At 39.4% G+C, this 20,013-nt stretch overlaps 1 protein-coding gene across 2 annotated transcripts in view; it reads right to left on the bottom strand.

Annotated features, from left to right (window-relative positions):
• Window positions 1-18,082, bottom strand: part of LOC138025035 (cytoplasmic dynein 1 heavy chain 1-like) — a 96,165-nt gene extending 78,083 nt beyond the window's left edge. For both annotated transcript variants that reach the window (XM_068872276.1, XM_068872275.1), the window contains exons 1-9: window positions 17,390-18,082; window positions 6,732-6,987; window positions 5,639-5,825; window positions 4,216-4,436; window positions 3,821-3,871; window positions 3,166-3,335; window positions 2,589-2,849; window positions 1,582-1,798; window positions 1,102-1,188 (exon numbers count right to left, since the gene is read on the bottom strand). In XM_068872276.1, the coding sequence (XP_068728377.1) occupies window positions 1,102-1,188; window positions 1,582-1,798; window positions 2,589-2,849; window positions 3,166-3,335; window positions 3,821-3,871; window positions 4,216-4,436; window positions 5,639-5,825; window positions 6,732-6,987; window positions 17,390-17,919 (1,980 nt within the window). In that variant the 5' untranslated portion in view covers window positions 17,920-18,082. The remainder of the gene's footprint in view (window positions 1-1,101; window positions 1,189-1,581; window positions 1,799-2,588; window positions 2,850-3,165; window positions 3,336-3,820; window positions 3,872-4,215; window positions 4,437-5,638; window positions 5,826-6,731; window positions 6,988-17,389) is intronic.
• Between the last annotated feature and the right edge of the window lie 1,931 nt (window positions 18,083-20,013).

The raw sequence follows: 20,013 nt of genomic DNA on the forward strand, positions 1-20,013 counted from the left end.
GTCTTCTAGCACTAGAGCACTAATTGGGGACAGTGTAAACTGAAATCAACAATTGAGACAAATCAAATCAAAATGTTGCTTTTTGAGAAGAGGGAAACCAGAGTACCCAGAGAAAAACCTCTCAGTGCAGAGTAGAGAACCAACAAACTCAAGCCACATATGACACTGAATCTGGGAATAAAACCTGGGCCACATTGATAGGAGGCAAGTGCACTAACCACTCTGCCATTGAGGTATCAATGGGTTAAGCAGCTGAGAACCCGGATTGAAGATTTGCAATGAATCAGTTGCCACAAGTGACTCAAAAGAGGCCAGCCAGATAATTATTTTACAACTGTTCCCTTGATCCACAGAGTTAACTTCAGGACTTTGCACTTGATTTTGAAAGCGAAGTGATTTCACCAAGGCATCATTCATTCATCTCAATGCAATGAATTCATCTAAGACTGCAAATTCCTGTGCCACAATATTCAAGTCAGCTCTCAAATCAAACAGCGGACTATACTGGAACAACTTCCACACTTTAAATTATTACCAAGAATCATAATTCCCCTCACTCTCTGCACCCAAATGTACATAGAACACAACCTCTCTCTCTTCAAAATGACAGAAGGAAGTTAACAGTCTTTTTCAAAGCACTCCAGTCCACAGCCAAGAAAGTGGCAATATATGATTAATATACATGTACCTCATAGCCGAGCCTGAGCATTGGTCTCGACTGTTAAATTAGCAGAGCATAATGGTTTAGATTTTGCCAACACGGGTGGTCTATCCAAATAACCGGTAAGTCAAACCTTTGGTTGTTATTATTTTATTAATTTTTATTTATTTTTATTTCGATGTTGTTTTGGGGTGGTCCATAGAGGGGGTCTGTAGGGGTAGTCCACGGACCTATACCATGCCCAAACTAGGATGGAAGTCCCTCAAACCAATTTGTGGGGGGCAAGGGGAGGGGGTTCCATGGACTGGGGCTCAGTGTTTTCAGGTCATCCCCATTTTTATCCTTTTAAAAGTGTCACAACTACATTAACCATGGCATTTTCCCTTACAAGACCCTCTATCTAGGTTGCTGATAAGGTTGTTGGTGACACCAATACTTGCCTGTCTGGCCCAGATGATGGAACCTGATACTGGAGGCAAATCCCGTACTTTGCTCATCTTACAAGCTTTGCTGTAAGGGTACTGAACCTAAAACATAAAGAGGATCACTATCATTACTTTCACCCCATTCATAATAACACATCTCTCTATAACAACTTAAATGGTCCCTCTCAAAGCTTCACTACGCAAGTCATTTCACATAGATGATTTATGTCAACTTTTTCCAAAGAACAACCTCCACTTTCCCTACTATTGACTTTATAGGGCAGTCTGTTCTGTATAAAACAACATCACAAATCAATGACAAAGTAGCAAGGGAATGGGGTGAGAAGGGTTGGACATGACTGATTAATTTTGGCCCATTCTTTACTACAATACAGTATTTTAAATGTCGAAACACTTTTCGAAAGAACAACAGGAATCATCGGCTAATAACCTGTTGACTACAAGTATGTTAAGAAAAGGCTAAGCCAACCCCACCTTAAACTTGTCATGAAGTGCCTCAATGTCATCCTTCACTCTTTGAATCAACTGTGTTTGGTACTCACGAATGGCACCTCTGATGTGTGGCCGAACAAACAGAGCATTGAATCTGGAGAAGATCCTGAACATCTCATTGGCATTCTTGGCGGTTCCCAGCTGATCACGCAGGCGTGCAGTGATACGTGTCTCCACCCTGTCAATGCGCTCATCATACCTAACAAAGAGTTACGACTTTAAAACTTGTTTCAAGTTACATGTACACTATACAAATACCGTAACTGTGCTACACACATTACACTTACTTGTAGCAATAATTTCAAATCTTAGAATTACTATTAATTTTTTCTTAAAATCTCAACATCACAACACAAAATAATGCATACTTTGCCTTATAGCATGACCCACCTTAAGATGTCTAATCTAATCAGACCAGAATTTTGCAAATTTAAATGACAGAGATGTCTCCTCTTCAGGTTCAAACAGTAGTTACTATAATAATGTTGTATTAATTTTTGTTCACTTTCACTAACATTTAAAACACTGTGACTGTAATGGATGTCAAGGATAGGTGTACTGTATTAAACCACCAAGGAGTTTGTGACATCTCAAGAACAGAATCAATCCCCAAATTCCATTACTTTCATCATCGTTCAAATGACTCTTTCCTTTGTAGTTTGGGGAAAAGAAAAATCACAAAAGGAAAAAAGAAAAGAAAAAATTGATCTTAGAAGCACTTTAAGCCGATGATACACGGTTCAACATCTTGCAACATTTGTTGCTCAACAAATGTTGAACAATGTTGCACAAACGTGTTGAACGGAATAGAGCTGGTCTCTATTTTCATTCAACATCATTCCCCACCAACATTCAACGCATTGAATGGCATGCATATTTCAACATTCAACATGACACGACACACTGTTCAACATTTGTTGAACAAGAGCTGCAACATTTGTTGATCAACCAATGTTGAACTGTGTATCATCGGCTTTAGACGAACAAACCTCTTGATAGCTCCTTCCCATGCCTCACTTCCATCCTTTGATACATCAAGACCATCAACTTCTTTGACATTCTCATAAGCAAGATTCACCTCTTGAATTGCATTTGCATCAGCTGGATCAAGCAAAACTTTAGGTTTTGCCTCCTCATCTTCAGTGCTACTAGAAGGACCACCTGGACTTGTGGGAGTTGCTTGACTGACAGCAGGGGGCTGAAGAACACGAACAATGACAGCTCGAAGTTGTTCATGCTGACGACGGAACCTGAAATAAAAGAGAAAGACCCAGTTAAATAATGCAATCTAAAGTTTACTAATCTGCAAGGGTACATGTAAGTACATTGCATCAAAATGTGGGCCTGTTTGTAAAAAAAGGCTGCCAAAAGATCCACAACAAGTGAAAAAATTGCTGAGCAAGAGCTGTGTGCGAAGTGATTTTTGTTTGCTTTATCAAGCTTTTCGTAGAAACAAAAAAATGTAGATGCTGCATGGACTCAAACCACTTACAGAAACTATTACAAAATAATACTTACATGTATGTTTTATTTGCAAAAAAATAATGGTTTTATTTTAATTCATACTTTCTCATCTGATCAAGTCGTGCCTGAAGCCGTTTGTGTGCTGGATTCACTCTCCACACCATCTTGAGGCTTTCTTCTCTCTTTTTCTTAACTATATCTCTTAAAAGTGTTTGAAGTTTTTCATATTCATCATCCCAAGTGGTAAACACTTCAAAACAAGCAACCATGATCTAAGAAAGAAAAGTACATGTAAATTAGGATTTCCATTATTTATGAATGATAATGTTTGCTACATTAGGCTGCTAAAGATTAAGGACCGTGCCTACTATTGTCATTGTGCATACATGTACGTTCTGCGCATCTCGAGATACTACTCGTATTTCCTATTGCTGGTGCTTATTAGTACAGGGATATTTTGCGTGGTTCAAAACTATGCGGAGAAAGCAGAACTTAGCAAGTGATCTTGGTATGCAAAAAGAAAATTGGGGGCAACCGCGCATTTTTCAGAGATAATTTAAGCTTCAATTTGGAAAAGAACGCCATACATTGCTTTGTATTTTAAAGCTTTTTACAAATATTGTTGATTAATTATCTTCGAAAAATGCGCGGTTACCCCCAATTTTCTTTTTGGATTTCAATAACACTTGTTAAGATTTGCTTTTCCCAGTAAACCGCACAAAAATACCTTTTAGTAGGCACCGTCCTCCACACTAACCTTTTCAAAGTCTTCATGATTTATGTGCATTAGCCGCCGGGTTCCCAAAACCTGTACAATGAACAAAATAAATTTAGTATTATTATGTGCATCAGAGCACAACCCAACAAACATGTCCAAGAAATTATTGCATAAATCATACAGTGATCAACATCAAGTGACCCAGACAAGCAGAGTTTAGGGGACTATTTTGTGATGATAATAATTATTTTTGTCTTTACTTCTAGAGTAAGAGATGAAAGACATTGTAGTTTGGGAGCAGAGCAAGGAGACACTTCATCACCCTCAACAAAATCAGTGTGAATGTAATAATGTGAAAATATTTATAATCATTGAAAGAAAGGAGTTGCTCGGATTCGCACAAACACTGAAAAGTATGTACATGTACACTGTACCTTCAAAAGCTGTGAACTTAGATCACGTGAAATAGCTTCTACAAGTCGCAGGGCTCTCTGAATCGGATACTTGGTGCTTCGGATCTTTTTCAGATGAGTGAAAATGGCTGTTAACGCAGCTCGTATCTTGTCCAGTTCTGTGGCTGCCAGCAGGTCATCCAAGGGAAAATCCTTCATCAGTGGATTGTAATCATTGACAGTGGCTAGAGCTTGCTTCAATCCTAAAACAAAAATTTTTGTTCTCTTTTAAAAATCAAATCAAACAAGCAACATTAACTTGTCAGTACTTGATTGGAGAGTAGGTGCCATACAGCAAACAACGCTTAATCGGAACCATGGCAACCTAGCCACTGGTCAACTGAGGCACCAGTCACACTGTCTTCCCAGTGGAAAAAACTTATAATCACCATTTCTTCCCTCAGGAGAAGGTGGGCGGAAATAAAGCAAAAAATGTGTGCAAACAGTGACCGTCCATGCCCATGCGCTATGTCAGTTGATGAGCAGTTCTATCCAAGTTCTTTTTTTTTTAATTTTATTTTATTTTTAAAAATACACTTTACACTATTTACGATACTTAATTATACAGCTACTTTACATTATTTACAATACGTATATAGCAACTTTGCATTCATTATGATACTAATACATGTACAAGTGCATTGTATTCATTAAGTTTTATCCAAGTTACCTTTGCTTATATTAATAACCTCATGTAACCATCTTATTTACAGCATGGTGGAAAACAAAAGTGAAAAACCAAACAAAACCCCTCAGATTAAGATTTTACTTGTCAATGGGGCAGCGGTCCAGGGACTTCAGGTGTCAATGGACAAAACACATTTCAGGAAGTTTTATTCTGGGCATGTTTGGATCTAGTACAATCTGAGATGTGCTTTATGTGACTTCACACCTACATGTAATAACAGTAATTAGCTGTCCAAAGCCTTTTTTTGAAAGTGTGGTTTTCCTCTGGCTGAAGAATGAAAGAAGCGGAAAACGTTTTTCTCACACACGGCTGGGAGTCTGGGTACAGGTGTGTGTGTGTGTAGGTTTCAGGTTTTGTTTTGCCATCTGCGATTGCCTGACATGCCCCACCCACCCACCCATGGAGTACTTGTAGAATGTGTTAAGTTGAGGTGAACTTATTCCCTAGCCACTTTTTTGTGTCTTTGTATGACAAATTTGATGTTCTTATGTTAATAAAGGTCAGGCTGTGTGGTTTGGCTTGGCATGGCTCCCAGCAGTGTGTGAGAGAAAACGTTTTTACTTGCACGAGAGCAATATCAGCAGAAGAAAAAAAAAAGTTTTACTTAAGAGCAAACTTAAGGATTTTACTTATCTATGGGTTCTGATTCGGGTGTAACAGGGCTTAGCCCTGCTCTTAATTTTCTTTGAGTGATATTACTGAAAATATGAAAATCACCTGTATCAGTGTCAAAACTGACAGTAGCATGAAATCGTTTGCCATGCTTCAAGATGTCAAGAGTGAGAGCAATGTCAGGACTTTCTCTGATATCTTGGATCCTTAGCAAAGCTCGCTCAAGGTTGAGCCAGAAGCTGATTTCTTGCAGGGCAGTGCCAGATGCAGGGTCACGGTCAAGTTTGGTCACCTGATGGTAAAGAAAGGTACAATAGGGTTATCTCTTAATTGAAATGAACAAAGCAAAAATAATTATGTGTTTCATAAAAAAAAAAAATTATATCATGTCCTTATACCGTATGTGGAATATTTGGGTTAACCCATGTGCTTTTGAGGAACTTGTTGTTAACTGCTTCTTGGTCACATCCACCCTCTTTCTTTCCACTGATTTAATTAGCCCAGGTAATATTTAACAATAGTTATTATTCCATGAGTGCATGTTGCATATGAGAAGGAAAATAGCCAAAGAGACGTGTAGCACCAAGTTGGCTATAACAAGTTTCGCATCCAACAAGTGCAAATTGCGTTATTAAAATAATTTCATCAAAACTTGTCAGATGTTTTGTCCTGGGAAATTTTGGTCCTGCACACATTATTCAGCTGGGCAACACTTGTCTCTTAAAATGAGTTTCCATATTAGGTCATACAGTATGAGCTGATGACCAAGATTGAGTGAACCAATCAGAAAGCTAGAAAGGCAACATCCGAGATAAAAAAATTAATAAAAAGTGATAATGGTATGAAGATGATAGTAAGTGGATGTTTAACTTTTACACACGAGTTAACAAATAATTTGTAGAAACTTACGCAGAGTTTATAACATTAGTGCTCTAAATGTTGGCTAGCATGAAGCTCATAACAGGTGAAGGGTGCCAAAAATAGTAGCTTAAAGGTGGGTGGCAAGGAATTGCCTGCCATAAGGTGCAGTATTCCATTTAACGGTTGGCTAGACATGAGGTAAGCCTTAGCATACACCCTCAAATCAGCAAAACTGACAGTTATCAATGAAATGGGAAAAGCAAAAACCTCTGTAAACTATTCAACCGAGGAAGAATGTTTAAACAACAGCCAAAAAGACCTCAAGTAGATTACAGACCTTTTGAATTTCTTTAATCCATCTGTTAACCCCATTCTGCAACTGATTCAAGAAACTTGAATCTTCAACTTTATCTCCAAAATCTTGAACTTTTGGTCTACGACCTTCTTCAGCTGTTTTCTTGACCATTGCTGTGACAGTGGGATGAATAGCAAGGGAAATTTCAGGGATGTCGATGTTTTGTTGCAAATGAAGGAGGCCCATTTCCAGCTCTGCAATCTTCTTTTCCACAGATGGTACCATTTTGTCGCCATCCCTAAGAATATAAAAAATGAAAGCGTACTCAAACATCAAACAGATTGAGTTAGCCAGGGGCCAGTCCTATTATTAGAGAACAAAATGAATAATTGTGGAACATAAGGAAAACTAATGACAGTGCAGAGGCAGCCAAGTTGGAGACTTTTTTGAAAAGAAAAAGAGAAGAAGCTTAGTACCCAAAGCCCCCACTTCCTCATGGTTTTCCCCTCAGTTCACCTTGCCAATTTCTTTTTTACTGGTCTCCAGTTCAGAGGCTCTTCCACGCTATTATTGAGGAGCAGGTACAAAACACAGGTCTCATTCACAGGTCTCTATTTTATCAATACAGAAAGAAACCTAAACCAAGGCTGCTGCCTAAGAAGATTTTTCTGGAGCCCTTTGGGCTTCCAACGTTAAGTCAGAAGCCAGAGTCATTTTTTTCAAGAGCCCAGAATAAGATTATGGTAATTAAAAGTGAGGACGAATCACCTTGTGTAAGTTAGGTGCTTGTCCGGGTTACTCATTCAGAAACGCTGTGACAACGACAATGGCGGCGGTGCCACGCAAGAATCGCGGGTGGCAAAGATTGTATATTTTTTGCATTAGTTACATTCTAATCAGAGGACTGTCACCTCAGATTGCCTCAAATGATCTGAATAATATCTCAAACAGTTTTTATGCTGGTAGAACTGCATCTACACCGCAATTATCTTCAACACTACTAAAAGCAAAGAACAAGACAACCGAGGTATCTGCTTCGATGAAATTGGCCAAACTGCCCAGACTCGTGCAATATTGGTCTTTGGCTTCTCTTCTCTTGCTATCGGGTGACATTTGCCCTAATCCAGGATGGGCATACTCAGCACTGAACTCTACTGGCCTCAAAATTGCTCATCTGAACATCCAAAGTTTGTCCAAACACCTCGATGAATTCAAAATCCTCATGGCGGACAACCCGTTTGATGTGATGTGTCTCAGTGAAACCTGGCAAAATTCCACCTGGTCTGATAATGAGCTCCACATTGATGGTTACAACATCATAAGAAGAGATCGTGACGACTCGCAAAGAGGTGGCGGCACTGCCATATATTAAAGCACGAAATTCATGGCTAGGCAACGATCCGATCTTTCTATTCCAGACATTGAAACTGTTTGGCTGGAGCTAACTCTCCCAAACTGCAAGAAAACCTTTATATTCTCGCTTTATAAACCACCTAACGCTGATTTTGATGCGTTTAAAGCAAGCTTGGACAACAACATTATGGATCAATCAGCCAGTGAAGGAGTCGAGACACTTATACTCGGTGACTTTAATTGTGATATGCTTCCTAAAAGATTGCCAAGAATCTCTAAAGAACTCATGCAACTACTAAATATGTATCAATTCGATCAACTCATTAAGGAACCAACGCACATTTCCAAACACTCTTCTATGACAATTGACCTGGCATTTACAAATGATGCAGAAAAAATCATCAAGTCAGGTGTGCTACAGTGCTCGATTAGCGATCATTCGCTGATATTTTTGACAAGACAAGCAAAAAAACTACGTAGCCCCAGCAAAAATATTCAATACCGCAACTTTAAACGCTACTCAAGTGAAAACTTTGCTGCTGATTTACATGAGGCCTCCTGGGAGAAAGTTGACACCAGTTTGACTGTTGACGAAGCATGGACTGCATTTGCTGAAACACTTAACGCAACAGCTGATAAACACGCACTTCTTGCCACAAAGAGAGTGCATGCTGAAAGTCTACCATGGCTTACGTGTTAGATAAGGGAACTGATGCGAAACGAGATTTCCACCATAAACAGGCGCAGAAGCAAAAGACAACTGAAGAATGGGTTAAATACAAAGAGCGGCGAAATAAAACAACTTGCCTCATTAGAAATGCTAAACAAGATTACTACTCCAACTTGATTGAAGAAAATAAGACTCGTCCAAATTGTGGAAAACGTTGAAATCCATCGTTGCTATCAAATCTAAGATGTCAACCATTGAGTCACTTGGGACTGACAGCGGTGTTATTCAGGATCCTAAGAAGATCTCGCAGAGCTTTGCTAAGTACTTTTCTACTGCAATTGAAAAACTGAGACAGAGTATGACTTCTGTATTATCGGCCCCCAGACCACCTGCAAATCGATCCTCAAACAACTTCAAGCTTTCTCAAGTTAGTGAATCCTTTGTAGCTAAAAAACTGAAGAAATTGGAAAGAAACAACTCCACACCCGTAGCAATACTTATGAATAGATCAATAAATGAGGGGTCTATTCCCGCAAGCTGGAAACATGCCGTCGTAACTCCAGTGTTCAAGTATGGTTCAAAATCTGATAAATGTACCTCCAGTTATCACCCAATCTCAGTTCTGCCAGTCCTTGCAAAGATTCTAGAAAAGGCAGTTCATGAAATGGTGTATAACTTCTTACTAAAGCACAAGCTCCTATCTTCTTATCAATCCGGTTTCCGTCCACTACATTCTACTGCTACCAGCCTAATCGATATTACAAACACTATTCTGCACAACATCAACAAAGGAAAACTTACAGGCCTGGCATTTCTGGACCTATCTAAGGCTTTTGATACCCTCGACCACGAATTACTAACTTACGAAATTGGCAGATTTTGGCCTAAGTAAGTCTTCAGTGAATTGGTTCAATGCGTATCTTACTAATAGAACCCAAAGTGTCACCCTGCGAGCAGAGCATCCTTTTGTCTTTTTCTTTATCGAGGAGGAGAAAAGTAGGCTCTGCCCGAATCGCGTCAACTCTTTGAAGCCGCCGCAGTCTGAGCTTCTGGACTAGTCAATCTTGTTTTCTCTCGTCAAACCGGTTATTCCAGCGCAAGTGTCCGTTTAGTGACAAAAGCGATGGTTATAATTGAGCCTGCTGTACAGTGAAAAACCAAGATGGCAGCGAGATCTGGCATATTTGGCTTGGGTTCGAGACTGTATCCTGGCAACATGCAGCGCATATTCAATAAAGATCTTACTCGATTCATGCAGAGCCTTTCTCGAGAACGCCAAAATCGAGCAAGCAAAAGAAAGGCTCTGCTTGCAGGGTGCCAAAGTGTTAACATCAATGGCATTCAATCTGATGCTGAACCCATATTATATGGTGTATCCCAGGGGTCTGTCTTGGGACCTCTATTGTTCATAATGTACATTAACAATCTACCGTCAGTAACAAAGTACTGTAAAGTCCATCTTTACGCTGACGACACCCTGTTGTTTTTTGAAAGCAGTTCTGTGCAAGCTATTGAGGCCGCTCTGTCCCATGACCTCGACCATGTTGTCGGATGGTTGAACCAGAACTATCTCATGTTAAATCTCTCGAAGACCAAAGATATGCTTATGGGAACCCACCAAAAACTGAGCTCAGTCCAGTCATTCACAGTAAGTGTTAATGACAAAGATCTTGAAAGGGTATACAAATTTAAATATCTGGGCGTGATTCTGGATCCATGCCTAACATGGAACGAACACATTGAACATATCGGAAATAAAATCTCGTCCTGCCTTGGAATGCTACGTAGAGCCCGAAAAGTCATCCTAAAAGCTTGCATTACTCTGTTTAATGCTATGGTTCTACCGTTATTCGTTTACTGTTGCGTTGTGTGGGATGGTTGTGGTCAGCGAAACAAGAACTACCTTAAGCTTGACCGTCTTCTCAAGCGAGCTGCGGGAATAATTGCAGGTTGCAAGGCTACCGATTCCGATATACAGCAAACGTTGAAGTGGCCACCCCTACAATGCCGCAGGGAACACCTAAAGTGCATGCAGGTCTATAAGTGTATCAATGGCTTGGCTCCAGCACATCTACTAGACTACTTCCACTCCTCGGAGCAGAACCATAACTACGACACTAGGAACAAAGACCTTATCGGCCTGCCTCTTGCCAAGACTACTAAATTTCAAACATCTCTTAATTAAGTACAATGCCGCCAAATCCTGGAACACTCTTCCTCGTAACTTACACCATGATCAGTCTCTCACTAGTTTTAAACTGAGAGTCAACAAACATCTAAATCATCTTAGTTAATTTTTCACCTTCATGAACTCTTCGAATGATTTTTTGCTTTCATTTATATATTTTATTACTTATTCATATCATTTTGTACAGATCTCCATTTAAACCAGCTATTCTGAACTGGAATTTCTGTATAAATAATGTATATAAATAAATAAGTAAATAAATATAAATGTGGTCGCAAGCGCTGCCAAGTAAGGTGACCCAGGTGACAGGGTGACCGTTAGGCAGCAGCCTTGTAAACATTCATTAAAGCTAACCTTAGGCCTAAAAAGTCTTACTTTACGTCTAATTAAGCCTAAAGGTTGCTTGAATGAATGTTTAGGCTTGTTTCTGTATTGGAAAAACAGAGACCTATGAATGAGACCTGTGACCTGAGACTTGTGTTTTGTACCTGCCAAAAATTGAGTGCTCTGTGGCCTTGTGCAGCATTCTGAATTGCCTTTAACTTAAAGAGGGACTGTACATGTATGGGTATATTCCTGAACTTAAGATAACCGCCAACGTTTCATTGTTCAAAAGTGACACATAATCAGGCAAACCGTTAACATTTGCAAAAGTAAAACGCTTCAAGGACTTTAGACTTTAGACTGGTTTCAAGCACTTAGCTAAGTAGCCTGACTTCTGGCTGTTATACACAATTGTGGTCTCATTCACACAGACGCCCTTCAAGCTAATCCTGCCAAGCCGACCACATGCTGGAAAGGTCAGACCACAACACCAGGAACACAATCCACTCCTCTTTTCGTATTGTGTGTGGGATCTTTAATGTCCCACAGAGTTAATGAACAAGGCCTGTGAGACGGGACCTCCGTCTTATCATCCTTATCCGAGAAGACTTGAAAATCTAACCATTTGCAGATGTAGTTACAAAGGCAGCACTTTCTCCTCAGTTATTATTTTAAAGACCCTGAGTGTTGGTCCGGCCAGAGTTGAACTCACGGCCTCCCGCATGACAGTCCGGTGCTCAACCAACTGAGCCACATGCACATGACCTGTGGGGTACCCCTGGAATTTGCAGGGGCTTTCAAGTGTAGCTTTGCATTCTAGTGATTGTTACGGATCAGTTCCTTTGTGTGCAAATCTTTGCGGATTCATCAGTCCTGCCCTCTCTTCCTAAAGGGCAACTTGTCTTAGGAGATACATGTAACTATAAGGTTAGGTAAGTATTTCCACTGGACTAGTTTCAGTGTCACGATGTCTGTTAGCAGCTGCTTCAGGAGTGGTTCCCGCTTGCGGGGTTGCCATGGATACCTCCCCGGTTGTGGGCCTGGACTACCTCAAGCCCTTCCCCGCTAACTTTTAAGGCACCAGTTTCCAAGCTCATCAATTGGCCATGAGTTAACTGTGGGATGAGCTCGAGGATTTTCAGCAGGTCTGTATAGCTTGTCAAGTTCAAAGACAGGAACAAGAGGCATCATAATTTCTTTGGTGATTATCATGTGTCATGTGTTAATTAATTGCTATGTAACAGCTGAGCATTTCCCTGTGCTTTTACAAAACACTGTCAGATAGGAAAATGCATGAGACAATAAAAATTATCACAACCATAAATTATAGGTGCTGGAGATCGAAGATGTCATTTTGAAAATGCCAAAACTGACATGTACAGTCAAACCTCGATTATCCGGACTTTTTCTCTGGTCCCAATTTTGTCATGAATATTTATTAGTCATGATCAAGATCCGTAGCCATATTCTTTTTAAAACTACAGCGTTGAAAAGTAAAGTAGAGGCAAATTTGTTTCGCTTTCAAAGAGCAAAATAAAGCAGTGCTCGCACACGTAACTAATGAAGAACTTTCGAATGAGTTCTGATTGGCTTAGAGTTGCTCTGTTGCTCAGTGAAATTTCACGCTCTATTGGTTCGTTCGGCGAACAAACTACATGTACACTACGTCACAAATGCTTATTCACGATCATCATGTCCTTGAAGCGTAAGCAATCCGTTCTTTCAATAAAAGATAAACAGGCTATAATTTTGTGATTAGAGAAAAAGAAAAAGGAACAAATTTGTCAGCTGAATGTGGTGTTAGTAAACGGCAGATATCTGATATACGCGAGAGCAAGGAAAAGATCATGAAGTTTGTTGACACGTGTACAGGTATTCACAACAAACAGTGAGGATGTAGGCCATATTGTTGTTTTGATTAAATGTCGCTTTCTTAATTTAATCAGTTTTTATTCCTCATTAATATTCATGTTCTCAATTATCTGGACCCTCAATTATCCGGACTATTTCGTATAGTCCCAATGAGTCTGGATAATCAAGGTTCGACTGTACGCGTACTGTAAAGCCAGACTTCTGCGAAAAACACAGGTGCACAATAAGAACAAAGGGTTCAAGCTCCATCGTCATGTGATTGCATCACAACACTAGATGCATTTCATCATAGGGGGTTTTTCCTGATGTTCAACGTACACTTCTCTCGCACAAGATTCGTCATCGACAAGTTTAACTTGTTGCCCGTCCACAAGATCGTCTTGTGTGTTATCAAGGCTTTTTTACTACTCCATATTTGACAAAATACGACTCAATCATCTCTTCAGGCAGAACTGAGGTCAATCCGCCAAGAATTACTGCTAAATTGGTATTTTCTCTGTAAATGCTGCTTTCATGCTTTCAGTCACACGAGCTTCAAAAGCATAAACAAGCAGGCTTCTTCGTCTCCCCAGTCCCAACAAGTGGAGCATGCCAAACTCTTCATTCCTTCGGCATCCATTCGGCCTTTCTCTTGGGCGTCGCTGATAACCCTGTGCTTGTTTTCAACTTAAGGCACCGTTTTCCTCTTGAAAATCACCATTGGTCTTAATTTTGATCCATCACCAGCACGCGCCAACAAAACAGTTAATTTTCTTCTCTGCGGTGTAATGTTGATCATTCGGTTCCACGGCATATCGAAGATCAGTGGCGTTCTGTCCATAATTCCAGTAACATGTAGTAGGTTGTTGTGTTCTTTGCAAAGTTTTATAATAAATTATAACAGTGTGAAATCGGATGATCTTCAGCGAAATTAACGAGCGTTATTTATCAGACTGGCATCGTAAACTCCGGGGAGTTTCGTGGCCATTTTGATGTTTCAGTTTATCCCTCAAAAGTGAAGGCTATGTTGTTCAGTTGTTCAGTTGTTCATTTAAACAGAAAGGTTAATTTATTAGTGGATCTGGGTCAAGCCTTTCACTTTTCAATCAAAAACCAATGCGTCTTTGTTTTTACGCTAATGAGGGACACGTGTCTAAACCAATGGATTCCGTGTATAATATATACGCATCTCAATTTTCGGAGCTGTTTTAGCGGAAAGAAAGTGCGTATTATACACGGGTAAATACGGTAAAATGTGAGATGCATAATACAGGCCTTCTGATGGGGTGCGATTAAAAAATGCAAATTATGCGATTTTTTCAGGGCAGATTGTGCGATTAGAAAGGCCAATTATGCGATAAATAATGTAAATTACGCGATTTTTTTCTCAGCAATTTTAAGCTTGTTTTATAAGGTTTCAGGTTAAGAAAAACAACTTTTTGCTGCCCTAAAGACATTTTGAACACAAAGGAACAGTAATTATGTATCTCGATCGTCATTAGTTGGGATAAATAAAAAAAATGCGGTCTTCTGCACTACCGGTGCACCACGTTAAAAGTTGAAAGGACACAGCTAACATGCCAAATGAATGATCAAGGTGTTTGTCAACCACGAACTTCCGAAGATGGTAAATCACAATGGGGCCATACCCCCATTTATACGAGAGAAAATAAGCCGTGGCTTTCTCTGGCCGCGGCTTACAGAAGACTCGAATGTTCACCCCGTATAAATGGTACAAAATCTATGTTCACGTCTATTTCAAGCCGCGGCTTATATTGACCTGGGAATATATATTCGTATAAATAAATCCTTTTGCGTATTTTGTACCCCGTGGCCAGAGTAAGCTGCGGCTTACTTTCTCTCGTATAAAAGGCCCTAATATTGCACGACGAGAAAAACAGTCCATCGTCCACGTGGAGAGTATACCTGTGAGGTACTTTCTTGCTTGATCGTGAGCTGTCAGATTGGGAGGAAGGTGGGAACTTCCTTCTTCGTCGAAGAAAAAGCTAGCGTTTTCAGAACAAACTTATCCATGAGTAAGTTTTTATCAGTTTTCAACGAAAGAAACTACATTTTGCCGAAAAACTTACAACTTCGCTTATTTTTCACAAATCTCTTCTCTAAGAAAAGGCAACGGTGTCATTTCAGTGGTGTGTATATAAGAGCGTGTTTGTGTTGCACCAATAGAAGGAGAAACGTACCAGGTCCCCGACATGAAAAATAAAGCCTTAAACTTCGAATGTTTACGAAATCGAAGGTGACAAAGGTCTTTTAGCATATTTCCAAGATAAATCATCATAAAAATGGCGTATTTATGCAGGAATTTCTAAGAAACGTGTTGATTTATGTTTCATTTTATGAATTTTGTGCGTCCTTTTGTGAATTATGCGATTTTTCGTGAATTGTGCGATCGGATGCGATTTGAGGTCGATTGTGCGAAATCGCACCATCACGTAATATCAGAAGGCCTGATAATATTGCTGGTCTGGACTGATCGAGAGAACCTTGTTGTATAAAAACAGCTGTTGTTAGGTTAGATTCCATGGAAATATTTTGTACAGGTAATCACATGATTTAGAGTGCAATTTGGAATAAACAACCACAAGTAAATCTTTTCAAAGGCAAACAAATTGGCAAGTGCAGTTTGTACATGTAGTATTTGAAAAAAACTACAAGTACTTATTTATCCCAAATTGTACCAGAAAAATCATGTGATTACTTATTAGCAATATACATGACAAAATTTTGAGATGGTTAAGCAGAAGCAACGCATGCATACCACACAATCACAAAAAAAAGCGCCGTAAATTGGGCCATCTAGGGCTTGAATTTGATTGCTTATCACTCACTTTGCTTGCTCATTGACCAATTGAAAAGCGAGAATTCTGTGAGTAAATTGCACTGAACTTACTCCTTTTTGCACTGTGTTTACAAAAAAACTGCACTGCTCTCAGCCAATCAGAATCAAGTAATTTTTTCCTGTATATTATAATTACAGAAAAAGACAAACACTAATGGAAAGAAGGGGGTAGTTTCTAAAGAAACTGTGGTGCTGCCTCAGTGGGGAAGTAGTATACAAAAATTTGGTTTTATCAACGGAGTTGATAATGTAAATTGGCCACCGTACACAATTTACATCATCAACTCCGTTGATAAAACCAAATTTTTGTATACAAATTGAAAGAGCTGCATGTTCATGTAATGGTTTTGAAGAATTTCCAAGTCACTAACAACATATTTTAAATTGCACCGTAACCAGGAAGAGACATGTTGTGAATCTGAAAGACGTTCTCTGGTTAAAAATTGGTTAAAAATTATAAGCTTTCGGCTATCTATCTATAGCCTTTAACGAATGAAATATAAGAAGCACGAATTAAAGAATTAATTAAGAATTAAAGAATTAATTAAAGAATTAATTAAGAATTAAGAATTAAGAATTAAGAATTCCCATCCCCAAAACAAGACAGCCCTTGGACCAACAATGCAATGTTGTTTACAAAATTCCGTGCTCGGACTGTCCGTGGAGTTACATTGGCGAAACTGGAAGATGCTTTTTAACGCGGAAAAAAGAACATCAAAGAAACCTAAAAAATTTCGCGAAAGGGTCAAACATTGCCAGCCATGCATGGAAGAATGACCACTCTATTGACTTTAATAATGCATGCGTGATTGACAAAGGCAACTACCGTGTTAGAAAAACCCTGGAATCCTGGCATACCGCTAAAACTGTTAACGCGGACAATAATTCTAAACCGTTACCGAGACAATACTCTATTTTATTGTAATTTTTTTCTAGATCATTCTTATTCATATTTTAGTTCTCACCCGCATCGAATTTTTACACCCCCTTTTCGTATATATTTTAATTCGTGCTTCTTATATTTCATTCGTTAAAGGCTATAGATAGATAGCCGAAAGCTTATAATTTTTAACCAATTTTTAACCAGAGAACGTCTTTCAGATTCACAACATATTTTAAGTTTCCCTCAGCTGATACATTTCTGTTGAGTTGACAAGCATTTCCCAATGCTGAGAATTTGCAAACAGGAATATCATTTCCCATTCAAGAAGAAAGAAATAAATTAGAGTTTGGCCGTCTCACAAAGCACTAAGTGTAACTATAAATTTGCATAATATTAATACTTTAACACACCCATCGAAGATATTGAAGCAATCCCGGGGAAAAAGCTAAATTCTCGAATTTGCAATCAATTTAACGTTGCTATAAACTAGCAAAAAACACCAGAATACGGAATCTACATTCGCGTGAGAATGCAACCATTTGAATGCTGAAATAAACATGAAATGTACTACCTGTCTGCTTTGCCGGACTTTCTCACGAAAGACTTGAAATACGGCGCCACTGCATTGCTTATGTAGGAATGAAGTGTTTCATAAGGCGATCCTTCGTTAAGATTGATCACACGAACTTGCGAGGTAATCTTTTTGTCAGCATCAACTATCGCTCCTCGTTTGATGAAGGCCACACTGGACAGTTTAGGCGCGGTGTAATGAATATCCAAATCGATTGAGTATATGGCTCTTTCTCGCTCGGATTCCGCTCCGCTTTCAGTGGAAGAAGTTTCATCGCTCTCTTCTTCGTCTTTGAGTGGTGTTCGTGTCACGAGAAGGCTTCTTGTCTGGGCATCGGCCAGAAATTTTCTTATGTAGTCCCCATGCAGAGGGTCTTTCAAAGTCGTGTCGAGCTCGATGGGGACTTCTGGGTCGCCTTCTAGAAGAAGTGGTACAACTCGACGCAAATAATTGCTAAAATTTTTCACATCCACCACAGCCGCTTCTGGAGGAGTTGGAGAACCAAGTCCTCCATCCGAGGCACCCTCCATGGCGGGTCAGATGCGATTACAACCTTTCTTTGATCGAAAATATGAACTTCTTTCTTCACCGGCTTCTTCGACTTCAGTATTTACCACGCTCAATAGTCACGTGATAAATGAATAATCGGTCCTTTCTAGGGTGGGGAGGAATGAAAAACGCAGAAGTGTGGTACATTTTGTTAATCAGTTTAAATTTAAGAGGACTCTGAATCCCATAAGTAAATTATTAAATTTGATTGGTAAAAATTACCTTCATCGTACTGGGAAATACAGAGGCCTTACCCTCCCCTTGATATATTTCTTTGTCGGGGTGTGTGGAGTGTCCTGATAGGGGGGAGGGGGGGGGGTATAAATGTTATTTCCCGGTCAAGAGTTGGGCTAAATCCCAGTGATCAAATAAAAATCTAATTTTAGAGCATCTGTTTGTTGAATGAAGCAGTAAACAGTATGTCTTGAAGCAAAACATTTGATTACTGGAGGGCGGAGCCACAGGTACCTCAAGCTAAGTGTCGAGGAAAGCCAACAAAAATTTAAGGATTTGTATGGGAATCCCTATAACACTTGAAAAGACAATTATACGAAAAAATCCTCAATTAAAAAAAGGCTAGCATTATTGCCATTGTGGGTCACTTCCTTCCTGTGTGTTTTTCTTTTTTTTTTTCAGATTCGATACGATTTGAGTCATTTTCAATTCCTCGGTTGTCAACGGTCATAATAAAATCCCAAGGCTGCACTCAGGAGCCCACCAAATTGAGTCAAATATTCCTTATTCCTAGATAAAATGTTCCCACCATTACATTTTCCACATAAATTGTAATCAATTTACAAAGATTAAACTTTCATTTCAAGCTACCAACAATGCAATAGTAGCCCTGCGAGCGACCTTAGGTGGTAGTTTTTCCACTCCATGGAACCAAAATCATTTTTGAAACATACATTTCTCAGCTATGTTCTTTGTAACCGGCTTCGTAACCCTGCCCGCTTTAACAAAGGGTGTCAGACCATAGTTTGTTAATGACACTTTTTAAAAAAATGTTTTTAAAGAGCACTGAAAATTTGCTTAATTTGCTGCTTTTAGGTCAAAAATGGGTAAGAATCTAAATAAGTACCTTAATTAGTTCACACGTACAACATTCCTGACAACCCACTGACAAGATATGAAATACATTTATGGCACAAGGAGCTATTCATATTTAATTGTTGGTGTCTCTGTGAAGACACAGACTGGCCAGTTTTTTCAAGTTTTAATCCATTTCCATCCTCTCCCCATACCATTCTTGGTTGCAAACAACAAAGAAAAGCTTCAGTGCACTTCAGTGGTCATTGGCAACAAGACTACAGTATTATTTTGTGGTTTTCATTGATGCAAGGACGTGTTTTAGTGTTTTGAAGTAAGACTAAAATAGCATGACACTGCCCCTTTAAAGTTTGTCAAAATGAGGGCAGCGTGACTGTGATTGGACGAACGAGACAATGCAGTCATGTCGGGTAGGAGGTATAAAAAATGTGTCGTACACAAACGTAACATCAATTTTAATTCATTTATGTCTGCAAAGATCACAACAATATCAGGCGCAAATTCCCAGTGAATTGCTCGCAGGTGAATAGTTAACAACTATTCACCTCAGTGTCAGTGGCTAGCAGTGGATATTTACCGAGCCGCGAAGCGGCGAGGTAAATATCCAACGCTAGCCACCAACACTGAGGTGAATAGTTGTTTTAGTATATACTAAAACAGTGACATAATATACAGCACAAAAAATTAATTTGGATGTTTTCTTCACTTGTCACGGATGCAAATCAGGACGCCATTTTTTCCCCGAGTTGCTCGGAGGTAAATAGCACAGGATATTCGAGTTTGACGAGCCAATCAGCGCGCGAGTTCAACGCTATCCACTGTTTTAGTATATACTACAAATGGATATCCGAAGTTTGAGTAGCCAATCAGCACGCACATTCAACGCTATCCACTGTTTTGGTATATACTAATATAGTATATAGTACTAATAACTCTTGACTTAACAGGGGTACAGTGTTGGCCAGAATGACAAAAATTAACGAACAAGTAAAATCCAGGTTTGGAGTGACCAGTTTGGCTGTACA

Source organism: Montipora capricornis, chromosome 11 (genome assembly GCF_036669925.1).
Source record: "Montipora capricornis isolate CH-2021 chromosome 11, ASM3666992v2, whole genome shotgun sequence".
NCBI classification, from domain to species: Eukaryota; Metazoa; Cnidaria; class Anthozoa; order Scleractinia; family Acroporidae; genus Montipora; species Montipora capricornis.